The 13,600-nt window shown below is 36.1% G+C and overlaps 1 protein-coding gene across 2 annotated transcripts in view; it reads right to left on the bottom strand.

The window, feature by feature from the left end:
• The window catches only part of LOC122341793 (protein shisa-9), a 58,908-nt gene that overhangs the window by 20,934 nt on the left and 24,374 nt on the right, over positions 1 to 13,600 (bottom strand). For both annotated transcript variants that reach the window (XM_043235420.1, XM_043235419.1), the window contains exon 3: positions 8,814 to 8,929. In XM_043235420.1, the coding sequence (XP_043091355.1) occupies positions 8,814 to 8,929 (116 nt within the window). The remainder of the gene's footprint in view (positions 1 to 8,813; positions 8,930 to 13,600) is intronic.

The raw sequence follows: 13,600 nt of genomic DNA on the forward strand, positions 1-13,600 counted from the left end.
CAAATAGCTCATGAAAGTAGTCCAAGAGTAAAATTACAGTTTAACCGTTTGGCATTCTTTCACTAAACACTGCCAAGTGAAACTTTTTTAAACTTTCGTGGTGAGAATGATACAATAGGGGAAAAAAAAACCAATATTTCAGAGTTTTTTAGCACAAAGTTTCTCAAGGGAACGCGATAATTTTGCAAGGCCAAGCAAATGTTTTTAAGAGAGAGAACACAAGGTTTTCTCTAGAGAACACGGTAGTTTGGCGAGAAAAATTATAGTTTTATGAAAGAACACAAAGGTTTCGAGGGCAAACGTTAAGAGTCTCGGGGGAATACAACAATAACACATTTGTGAGAGAACGCAACAGTTTTGCGAGTGAACGCAAGCGAATAAAGTTTTAAGAAGAACAGTTGTTTTGGTGAGAGAACGCAAATCTGTTTGTGAGACAATTCAACATTTTTTGGTGAAACACAATATTTCTGTTAGAAAACGTAGTAGTCTTTGGTGAACCCAATCATTTTGCAGGGGAATTTCGCAAGTTTTTCAAGAGAATGCGAATTTAGTCATATAGACAACTTTTACAGTATTTTTAAGGATAAAAGCTCTAATTACCGTTCATTTTAGTTGCATGAAAAATAAAGTAAAAATTCCAAATAGTGTTTTTTCACATATAAAAAATTGCGTCCCCCACATGTTTGTTTTCCTGCCTTCGAAATTTGGAAAGGTTTAAAAGTGTTTAATCTGTGTCGCTCTTCTTCACGCAGATGAATCTAAATCAGCCACGGCTTTTGCAGGATTTGACCCTCCGATTTCCACCGAGCACTGAAAAACAGCTGGATCTGAGGACATCCGAAAACATCTGTCACATGTACGAAGGTCAAACCAGATGAGTCTTACCCACACACATCCTGCCTACAGCTTGTCTATCTCGGTGCACATCATTTTTGGAAAGTCACATAGCCGATTAGACTTTACCTCAAACACACTCATTGCTTTGACTTCCATATGTGCTGTGGAAACTAGGGGTGTCAATGCAGACCTTAAGGTTTAGAAAACTATAAAACTTTAAAGGGATAGTTTATCCAGAATTCTGCCATCATTAACTCAACCCCGTGTTATACGCCATCAAGCTTCTAAAAGGATACAAAATCACCCTAAAAGAAATCCTACACACTAAAGGACATTGCATAACTTCAAGAAGGTACTTTTCTGACACTTTTTTAAAGCTTTAAAGGTCTTAGGCTTCAATTCCCCCATTCACTGTGAATGCATGTTAAGCTTTTGGAAGACTATGACTATGGACAACCACAGGGCATGAGAGTGAGTAAATGCTCATTTTTGAGTGACCTATATCCCATAGATTGTGTAATTCCTGGTATGTGAGATGAAAAGAACACTTTACGGTACAAAAAAAGGAAAATTCTAGGGTTAAAGACGTGTATTAAGAGAAACACGGGCACGTACGTCATCCTGCTATGCTTGACATTTCAGTGTCTCTGTTCAGACCACATGTACTATCTGCCTTGTGACATTTAAACCTCTTTCAGTTGGAAGGAGAGAGGTTGAAAGGGCAATATTTTCCACTGTTCTGAGTTTTTCGTATTTTCGGGATTTCCACTCCATTTCCTAAAAAGCATATCTCGACCTGAGCTCTCTTTCTTTCTCTCTCACTCATTCTCTACGTATCTGCCATTCACCACTGTATTTTTCTCTCTCCTTTAATCATCCTCCTTTCAGACAGGCATCAATACATGTGTGATTGACACATTCTACTACAGCTTTATGATTGGTGCATTTGCAGGAAGGAAGCTTCCTGTTGTTAAATTGCCATGGCAGCATGTCGACTTCAATCCCTACAAAGTGCCTTTATGTAACTTTAACTGAATTGCACAGCTGCACCAGACCAAAATACAATATGGTATAAACTTTTGTTAGCTTTGGACAAGCCTTGGAAAGATTGCACAATAGATTTTCTTGTTTTTTTTATGCATTTATTTTATTATAAATCTTTACATTGTTGAATTATATATTAACATTATATAAATGGCACATATTCGGCCATTAAATACATGTTTTTAATGAATTGTTATTCATTTATATATAATCTAAAAAGAAGTGTTTTTATAATTAAAACCACATTTTTAACAACGTAACCTTTCATATTATAAAATGTAAGTAAGTTTTTTTTTTTTTCAATTTATTCTCCAAAGCCAATTTTAGTGCATTTAAAGTGTGTGAATGTATCAAGAGATGGGAACTCACATGAGCAACCTTCACTATGTCTGGTGTGCAACGGCCTTTGTTTAAAGCATTGATTTCAAATATTGTCCTGTTAAAACACACAAACAGCTCATTCCAAATATTTTCCTTCCTTTCTGACCTTCATGAGATCTTCAAACATTTTATTTGATCTTTTTCTTTCTGGAGGATCTGTTCCTCTTGAGATTACACCTTTTCTAAGATGACCTTTCAGCGGTAACATGCTGTGTGCAGAAGGTCACACTGTAATAATGATATTAATTAGAAGAAATAGAAAGGACTTTAATAGCCTTGAGATCCGGCCAGGGCAAAACATCACAGTGAACGACTATTAAAGTGTTTGAAGATGCATTTTATTGGCCGTTTTCTTAACAGGATCTGATGGTGACTGTTTATTAGCATGTTGTTACAATTTTTTGTTGTTGTTGTTTTTTTTGCCAATAGCTTAGAATGGTATAAGCACTTCTGAAGTCACATGTGTCGTATTTTCCAGAAAATATCAGAAAAACACTGAAACAAGATAAATGTACTTTAAAAGTAAAACCGCACAAGATATTGAGATTTGTTTCCAGAGAAAGTATGTTTAATATAAGTGTATTTTGTTATGACAACCTTTGAGGAAAACAGAACAAAAAACTAAAAAATTAGGAAAAAGGCCTGCAAGAGCAGCAAGACAAAATACATTCATATGAAACTTGTTTCTTATGAAAATATTTCTTAATATCCTAATGTTGCTTCTCAAATGCAGTTATCTTGTCTTGAATATTTGTAGATATTTTGCCAAAAAAGACAAAAATAACTGTTAGAAATATTTTTGCAGTTAGTTTCCATAACAGACTGTGTCCTGTCTGCTAGCAGATCCTGATTACTGGTTCTGTAGCCATTGTAGCTTCAGGCTCAGTGTAGAAATCACCTCTGATCTGCAGCAACATCAAAAGAGTTCAGATCAGTGAGCATTACAACAGGCCTCAGATCAGTTTAACCCTGTTACGAAGATGTGTCAGTGATGAAACGAATGCTCTGTCCTGCTGTGGCTGCAGAATATTGGGCTAATGTCCTGCTGCTTGTCTGCTGTGTTTAGACCAATCTGAAGTGTGTGTGTGTGTGTGTGGTGCCCACAGCTGCTGGGGTCAGCTAAAGGGCGCTGGAAGCGGTTGGTAAGATGGGTGTGATCAAACTTCCACTTCATTACACTTTACACACACACAATGCAGTACATGTCTGGTCAGTCACACTGGTGCAGACTCTCAAGGGCATATATATATATATATATATATATATATATATATATATATATATATATATATATATATATATATATATATATTTTGGCTGCATTTATTTTATCAAAAAATACAGTAAAAACCGTAACAATGTGTTTTTTTAATGTAAAATATCATTTAATCCTATGATGGTAAAGTTTCTGCAACTTTTGGTCAAAAGCTACAGTAAAGACATTCATATTAATACAAATAAGTGCTGATTAATTGTGTGTATATAGTTAGGGTTATAATCAAAATTCTTCAAACACCTTTACTTGCAAGACATTGTGCTGCTATGAAAGACCAAGGCATCAGTTAACTATTGTAAAAGCTTATTATTAAACATTTGAGTTATAGTAATGTGATTAATTATTGTACAAAAATTATTGTACAAATTATTGTACAAAAATGTAGTCAATTAGTCAATATACTGTGTGTGTGTGTGTGTTTTCTTTAATATTATATGACTTGATAAAGATGTACAGTGTTATAATATGAAACATATATTAATACAAAATTACATTTTTAAATGTAAATTTTTTTTTATAATTTTTATTGAATTTATCTATTTCTTTTTTCATATAGATAGATAGATAGATAGATAGATAGATAGATAGATAGATAGATAGATAGATAGATAGATAGAACATATAATTCACAGTTTTATAAAAACACTGGTTTACACCTTTGTTCAATAAATAGCCATTTATCCTTTTGTCTTATTGAAATGTATCATATTTATTAAACATTATTCATACCCCCAGTGCTAGACTGTGATTACAGTAGCACCACTGACAAAACTATATTCACAGACATAAGGACAGACACGTCATCTTCAACACACACATACAACCTGACTTGACCCCACACACACACACACACACACACACACACATGCTGTCTGCCAAGAACATGATTGGCACATATGGCACAGAGTCTTTTTCTCTTTCAACGCAATGTCTCATCATCAAATGCAAACAGTGTGACAACTCATGCTGTTGTACTCATTATATGCACATATGAAGCATTTCGCACAGACCCATAAGATCTGCATCTTTCCAAACGCAGCAAAAACATGCTTATATCAGCAGTAAAGTCGTCTGCGTGAGAGATGTGTCTCTCCAGAGCAGGTGAAAGAAACGGAAGTGTTTTTTGCCTAAAGGCGGTTCCAGAGGCGATTGTCTGCTCGGCCAGACAGCAAAGATGAACTGTAAGATTTACTGTAATATGAGCACGAACATCTCTCCACCTGTCACAAGATGTCAATCACACGCAGGTGAAGTGTAAACTTGCTGTGGTTTTGTATTTGTCCCCACAGCTGACTAGAAAGAAGAAGAATGGAAATAGTTTTTACGTATATATTTATATAATTTGCTATGTTCATTTAAATCATTCAAATTCAAATCAGTAAAATCACAAAATGACTTTAGGAAGTTCACTTTTATCTGATCGCGCTCTACCTGATAACATTATTTTTGTAGTCAGCCTGATCAAATTTTTACATTTGATAGAATAGAATGAAATTTTATTATTTCATATTAAGTAAACAATTTGATAATGCAGTTGCAAAGGTCATATGACAACTAAAAACAACAAAAATAATAAAATTAATGCCGTGATTTCAATAATCAAAAGGATCAATTTTTAGGCGTAGTCAATACTTCAGTTTTGTACATTTAGATGCTGAAAATACGTATGTATTTGTACGTTTAGATGCTAAAAATATGTCAGTTTTATACATTTTAGTGCCTGTAAAAACTTAAATAAATTAACATTTTACAGAACAAAATTTTATGTAAAATGCATGCGAATTATCCTGAGATCATGTTGATAAAGTACAGAAGATTTTTGGACATAAAAAGGTTGTTGAGTCGGGATTCGATCTTGGGACGCCCATAGCACAATGTGTTGTATGATCAGCTCTGACATGAAGTACGTTCTTAAGGTTGCCTGACAAATTGTAGAACCGAAATGAACAATGTTGGAGAAAGTTACTTTTAAAAGTAACGCATGACAATATTGCTTTAATCCCTAAAAAACTAACTAATTACGTTACTTAGTTACATGTTATTTTTAAATGAGGGCAGGGCTTGTTTGTTTTTAGCAAATCGCTTGTTAATAAAATGGGAATAAATACATAAATTATATTTGTCTTGTTTAACATTTTTATTATTGCAGGTTTGTGTAATATTTTATTAAGTCTGAGTAATAATGATTCTGTTTTTGTGCAGGTGAGTTAAGTAAATAATTTTCATATTTAGCTTAGAGCTACAGTATGACAACATGTTCACACACAACTCCTCTCAACATGGCAACAAGAAACCTGTCAATCAATACACGCAAAAGTAACTTGCATTACATTTAAAAAAAGTAACTTCCTCTGAATTAAAAAAGTACTGCTTGTTACTTGAAATGCATAATCTTGCGTAACTTACATTGCTTGTAATGCATAACCCCCAACACTGTTCATTAATAACATTTAATTCTTCAGAAAACCATTTTTAAGAGGGTAAAGTTGTTTGGCAGCAAAACGTGCCACCATTATGAGTGTTTATGGATGATAATGACAATAAGCATGATATTATTAATGTCCAAACACACCTGTGTTTATTGCTTTGTGTTTATACTCACCTTAGCTATGATTAAATTGTGATCCTGGCCGTGGTAAACATGATTATAATTGGGAATGTGATACCATAATGATGCTTATTTAAAGCGTATGCTTCCTCAAAAGGTCATAACCCCAAGATTACAAATATTTGTTGCACCAGACTGGAAGGATGATGGAAGAGGGAGAGACGGTTCTCTCATTCAGTTCTCATTCTCCTCTCTAAACATGGCTCTAATTCTCCCTCCATTCGACAGCCTATCACACCCACACCATTCCTCTCCCACACTCATTCATCTTTCCTCTTGTCTCATTCGCCCTTTCTTTATTCCTCCCCTTAGGTCTTTTTCCTCCCCTCCCATCTCTCTCTTACTATTTATTCATTCAATCTCCGTCTCATTTTCCTTCTATTTTTCTCTGCCAGGTTCCCTCACCTGGGTTTCTTTATTCCTGAAATCTAATTTTCCTTCCTGTAGAAAGTGCTTCTCAAACTTTTTCAGGTGGTGGACCCCGTCAACAAAGACCGCAGACCACTTTGAACTCCAAGAAAAAGAGAAACCACTTTGAACCAAACTGTTTTGGATGTAACTTTTTTTAATTACTGTATTAATCACAAAATGGCATAATGTTAAAACCTTTATAACGTTTTATATTTTGGTATTATTTTACATTCTCTCTCTCTCTCTCTCTCTCTCTCTATATATATATATATATATATATATATATATATATATATATATATTAAGCTCTTTTCCCATCATCATATTTCACCTTTGTCACCTCATTTCTATCCTCCTCCTTTCAAATCCATTCATCCATCCTTTCTTCCTGACCACCTGTGTTGACGTGGGTCTACCTGTCACGACTCTTCAGCTGTGTTTGTGTGTGTGTGTGTGTGTGTGTGTGTGTGTGTGTGTGTGTGTGTGTGCGTCTGTGTGTGTGTGTGCAGATGGATCGTTCTTAGACCCTTGTGACCCTTAGTGTAATCAAGCTGGTTTAATGAGCACTTAATTAAACTCTAGTTGAAGAGATGGATTTAGAAGAGGAAGAAGATAAAAGAAGTATGAGCAGAAACACTGGCACAGTGGAAATTCTCACACTCCCAAGGAAAACTCGCACCTGTGATGAAGTGCGTGTGTGAGATTTAGAGATAAATGGGTCCCTAATTCTCAGACAGAAGGACAGTGTGTTCTTGATCAGCGGGTCTTGGCTGAAGTTTCTTAATTATGCCTTAATTAGCACAGTTGCTTCGTTAAGCCACTTCCTCTTCGAAGGCTGAGAGGGAGCAGCAGTAGGACCCTCATATCCGCAAATTTAATTACTCCCTCATTCCAGTTCATTACCCTCACAGGGTCAAAAGGTGATGGCCTTTAAGCCTCGGTATGTTTGCTGAGATTTTATCATCATGAACATTTAATGGGTCATGATCGAACTTTATTTTTGACTGCAAAGTGAATGTGAATGTGCTGAATGATGACATAGCTACGTAAATAAATAATTATAATACTAATAATAAAATATTCGTTTTGTAGTTTATTCATGCAAAGCAAAGTCATCTTAAAGCTTTTAGGTGCAATTGCCGCAACTCTAGTGGCACGAACGGGATTATAAAATTAAAAGACATTGCCATGATTAAAAGGTGTTTCTATTTGATTATCAGGGTGTTCTGGGGGAGATAAGCACTTTAGGTTCTATTACAGACAGTTCCTTCCGTCTTTAAAAAAAAGTCTGATTGCATAAAAGTAAAAGTACACCTCTCCTCATCAGGACTATATTTGAGGTACAATCCGTGCCCGTAGCAGATTTCAGAATGAGTTTCATGGTAGAGTTTATGATTAGAGTTAAAGGGCAGTGGTATTTTATACTTGAAACATTTTCTTTTCTCCTCAGGAAGGTTCATAGAAAAATTAATAGAAAAAATATCTTTAAAAACTAAGACAAATGAAAAAAAGGACATAAGCCAGTTTAAAAGCGTGCTTTACTGGCAAAATTGATCAAAATTAAAAAGACTTTAAGCTTAAAACAAGTTAAATAAATTTGTCAGTGGGGTAAAAACATAAAGCTGGGGTTCTAACTCTGTCTACTCTATTCTTACTCTAACATTTTTTCATCAATTTAAACATAAAGTCACTTACAATATTTTTTTTTTCAAAAGAAAAGACAAAAAACAAATCATAATATATTTGTATTACATTTTTCCAAAAAACTCTAAAAAAAATTTTTTTTATTAATATACAATTAAAGTATTTATTGAATCATCCTATATTTTATTTTTTTCGATTTTTATTTGAATTGTACATATTGTTAAATTTTTTTATTACCTTTTTAAAGTAGTGTTAGTACTTCATCTTGAATGCCAAGACATCTGACATCTATCATCTAAGCTTTCTATTTACTTTATTTCAATTACAGAAAGCTTTAGTGAATGGTACCATTAACTGAGCCAAGGATACCATGCAAGGCTGCTCTAACAAACATCAAAGTTTTAAAAGTGCCACAGTATCAAAATCAACTACAGTTAAAGTTGGGCTATAGAAAGTATTTGTAACGCACACATTTAAACAATTATAGGATCGATACTTCACATGTGCCGAAAAACCTGAATATTGGCAATTGAAATACAAATGCAAGCACTGAATGTTTGACGTTTGTTATATTTTATTAAGCCCAGCAGAGACTCTGAAGCCCTGACTCACCGTTGTTGGTGCGCATTGACCTGCCAGAGATGCCGTTGGATCCGATAGGGTGGTGGCCTCCTCCTCTGTCCACACCCCCCGGTTCGCCTGGCTGCTTCAGCAGTTCCGTCAGGGCCCTAAAAAGAGACGGGATTGTACGCCATCAGTTTCTCAGCAGGGCAGTTGGCAAATAAGAATGAGTAATACAAACCAGACATGAGCCCGGGCCAGTGTTTTGCATTCGGTCCAAGTCACGTCTCACTAATTCAAGTCATTCGTCTTCAAGTGTTAGCATTACGTGTCTTGAGGAAATGAATGAACTTGAGATTTCAGCGAATAGTGCAGGTTTTAGTAAAACGTGCTCCTAAAGTGCTGAAGGTCCATTTCTGGAAAGAATCAGGCCATTGCTCGAGCATTTTAAACCATTTTATGGTTAACGCTTTAAAGGCAGTCGCACATTAGGCAAGACTTCTTTAAAATGGTTTTCTATGAGTGTATGCACAATGGCAGTGTGGCAGTCTGGGCTAGAAACTCATGCAAAACAATGTGTTCGAATTTTAACCCAACACTCCTCGTCCAGTGAGCAACTGCCTTAAATCGGATGCTCTGTTACATTTTAAAATAACATACTATCTGCACTACAACCAGACATACCCAACAGTATGAACAAAACAGACTGTAAGCAATGTTTCTTTCATCGTGAGTCATGTTTTTCGCAGAACCCGTACCCTGGGATTCTTTATCCTAAGTCCAACTCCGTGCCTGCTGAGCGACCAAACAAGCTTATTGCATCCGAAAAACAAAACATATAGAGCTGTATCATTACTGTGTACAAAAACGATCCAAAAGTGCTCGCTGTTTACCACTATTATTCATTTCTATTGGAAACTATAGGCATATGGACTTATTGTTACCTATTTTGCATCTTGAGCAAAAGTTCCCATGGGTCCCTTTTTCGTCGTGAGATCAGTTTGGTGACATCTGTCGCCTTTATTCATTTTATTTATGAACCTTCTTCTTTGCACTCGTTTGTGTGTTTTGTATTCATATATATATTCTTAGCAACTGTTCTATATTTACATTTAATTCTTTATTTTTGTCTTTCTGTCTACACTACGCTTTCAAAAAAATGCTTCAATAACTGCCCCAACCGTCCTTGGCTCTGTCCCTTCCTTTGTTCACTAATTCCTGTTCTCACCTTCAGAATCGATCCAAAGCCCTCACTGGGAGCTTCACTGACCGTAACCTTCACCGATCGTCCAGTAGCGAGCCATATCTGAACTCTCAAGGCAGCTATAATGTCTCGCTAACACTTAACTAACAAGCAACCCTCTCAATTCATCCATCCCCTACTGGCAAGTGCTTCGGTGGTTGCATTAAAATTGTGTAGGTGCACAGGAAGTGCGAGCGTGACCTGATTCCAGTGCAATTCAAAATAATTCTGCTCGGCTGCTCTTCAAGGTTCCGTTATTTCCCTTGTGACATCATTGTCTCAACGTTCTCTATTCCACAGGCTGAGATTCAGGGCTGGATGGAATCTTGGGACATTTCTAAAGCAACAATTGCCAGGATCGCTGGGCTAAGGCGTACGAGAAGGGTCTGTCTCTTTCATGATAACGACCAGGAGAACGAGGCACTCGGCTCCGGCCAGCTCTCTGCTGTATGCTCGACTGATGTGCTGCCCTGTGAATCATTTCTACTGTCTCCTCAAAGCCAGTGCAGGACACACAGGACGATGGCTGTCTATAAACTTCCTGTTTCTCTAGCGAGCCGCATCATTTCCTGAAGATAGCATATTTTACACTCAGGCAATTGTAAAGGTAAAGTATGTTAATACAATAATCTGGTAATTTAAACAGTCCATATTACTTTAGCATTATAAATATTATTGGTATTTTTTAAAAAGCTGGTTTTAACAGTTTTATATTATGCTAACAATACTTATATACAGTAGATAGATAGAATCACATTATTTTCATGTGGTTATGTTTTGTTTTGTTAAGTCAATTTATAATTTTGAGATCTTTTGAGACAAAGGTCAAAGGTCACACTTCAGAGGGGGTTTTTTTACTCAAAATTGCATGACATAAACTCACAATGCCAGGTTAAACAGTCAGAACTGTGAATATAAAGTCCCGGTTCTCTCTTTTTAATCCAAATTGCGCAATATAAACTCAAAATTGCAAGAGGGAAAAAAAAACCATCAGAATTGTTCAATAAAAACTTTACAATAAACTTGGGTTTCTTAAAAAAATATCTTTCCCCTGTCACAACTGGACCTTATAACTTGCAATTGCGAGTATACATCTCACAATTATGAGAAAAAAGTCAATCACAATTACCTTAACGCTCGAAATAACAATCATCAAATTCATTTCTCAAATGTGCAGCCGTACACAACCACAAGCTACAGTGGTTTTATTTCATCGATTCCATATATTTAAGAGAAAATCCACAAACTGCAAAGTAATTAAACATTATAGTCAGTTTAGAAAGTTCTCTTTCTGCAACAGAATTGGTAAATTTAGGGGTGTCAAACTCATTTTAGGTTGAGGGTCGGATTGGAGAAAATGTCCCCTTGTGCGGCCAGAATTATTTTTTTAAACCCTAACTCCTTTGAAACCTTTTGCTAACAATTACGTTAAAATTAACCATAGCATATAATTTACAAGATAAGTAACACACATTTAGTTTTCCCTTTATTTTCCTTGTGTGTTTTTGAGACAGCACATTGGTTGGTTTACTGTGGGCTATCATGGATAAATAAGTAGCACTAAAGCCGCCATTAGGTCGCAGAGTGATACATTGACTCATTCATTAAAAAGATTTATTAAAACAAGCGATTCATTAGAAAGAAAGCTAGTGATTGCTGTTATGACTAATTGTCACTAAATCATTGACATTATTAAAAAAAAAAAAAACACAGATTCATTCAGTGGCATTCAGCGCTGCTCGGAGACGCACAACTGGTCTTTGACTTTGTTAAAAACCTTTTCTTGTCGAGACAGAGATAAACTGCATTTTGACTACAAAGTAACACACTTCATATTATCATCTTGTTCAACTGTTTCATCAATTGTCACTCAAATCAATTCATTTGCGATTGCGCTGACCTTCTTGTTATTACTTGCAAAGACATATTAAAAACTTTAACAGAGCATTTCACCTCCGTATCTTGAATTAGGCTATATTATAAATATTCTGATAACCTGAAATAAACCGCCAGGATTTTGTCTTTTGCAGAGTTACAATATGTCAGCTTGCACATCATTAAAACAACAGTTAAGATATTAGTACACAATAATTATTGCGCACACTCCTTGCTCATTTACTTTCTCCATGCGAAGCTGTCCAGTGCGTGTCCTTTAATATATTACCACCGACACAAGATTTAAGACTTGACATCACAGAACCTTTCTTTTAATTTCTCCTTAAATAGCCAGCCAGTTCTCAGCCCCCAACGCACAACCCTTTAACCGCATCGCATTCTCCACTTTCTTTCTGCTCCTCACTGGAGACATCCAAACTTCCTCTCCAGCCATCCAACAACATGTCCGCTAGACCTCAATTCTCCTTACCCTGCAAGCAGTTGCCCCCACTGGTCTCGGCCGGCGTCCATTCTTCACGAAAACACTTGCCAAAGAGTGTTTTTCAAGAACAACAATAATTTCACTCTCCTCTTCCAGGTCGAATGTCTTCTTTCGGATAGGTTTAAAATCACAGCTTCCCACGCGGTCATCAGTTACAAAGCAGCTGTCATAATATTTTCATCGTGCTGCTTGCCTTCCTGACGCATACAGCAACGTAAACGGCAATTTGTTACGCTTTACATTAAAAATGTATGAATTAATTGTTTAATTTTTTATTATTATTTTATATTACTTTCAAATCCTCCTGCGGGCCGTATGTTTGAGTTATATAAAACATATGTTCTTTTCAACAAATTCAATTATTAAAAAGGGTTGAGATGGAAAAGAGGCAGTAGAGGATTTTTAGCCGTCATTAGCAAGCCATGGGCACAATTTGTTCTCATTCGATGCAGATTTCCATCGGTGTGTTTAAAACAAAACAGACCTAAACTGACATGTCGGTTATTGATCTCACTTTCGCACTGGGCTAGACCTGAACCGAACACTTTGATTGATCTCTGGTGGCTCAAGGTTGCAGGAATGGGGCAACATGATCTTTAAATGCATCTCAAATCGCATGTTAGTCTTGCATGGTTGCTCTCAGGAGAATGTTTCTTATGTAAGGATGTGCAGAGCACATGTATACATGCAATCTGAGAAACATCTACACGCATGCTTCATTCATCTGCTCCCAGCTGTGTTCACCAAGAATATCTCCGTTCTGTTTCGCAATTAAATATTTTAAATGGCTCAATCTGCTTCACCTACGGCCAGATTTTATACTTCAGAACAGAGCAGCAATCAACCGTCATTCAGCTGTTTATTGACAGGAAATGATCGTTAATCACACTGATGGTCTTAACTTCCAGGGGCGTTAATGTGTGTGATGAATGAATTTCTGATTGGCCATGCATATGATGGATTGGATTGCATAAGTGTGTATTAGAAGAAATTATGCGAGAGATCTCCAATCTTGCTGATGTTCTCTCAGCACGTTCCCCTTTCATTACAGAAACATGTGGTCTTTAATTAAACTGTTACTTTTCAGCAAAATTCCTATTAAGGCACTCCAGTGGTAATCACAGGTGGAAAGACTAACTGCTGGCGTCCCAAATCAATCTTAAGTGCCCCCAACTGACTCCTAAACTCACTTTAAGACTCGGTTGGGAGCACTTTGAC

The sequence above is a fragment of the Puntigrus tetrazona genome, chromosome 3, assembly GCF_018831695.1.
Source record: "Puntigrus tetrazona isolate hp1 chromosome 3, ASM1883169v1, whole genome shotgun sequence".
Lineage (NCBI taxonomy): Eukaryota > Metazoa > Chordata > Actinopteri > Cypriniformes > Cyprinidae > Puntigrus > Puntigrus tetrazona.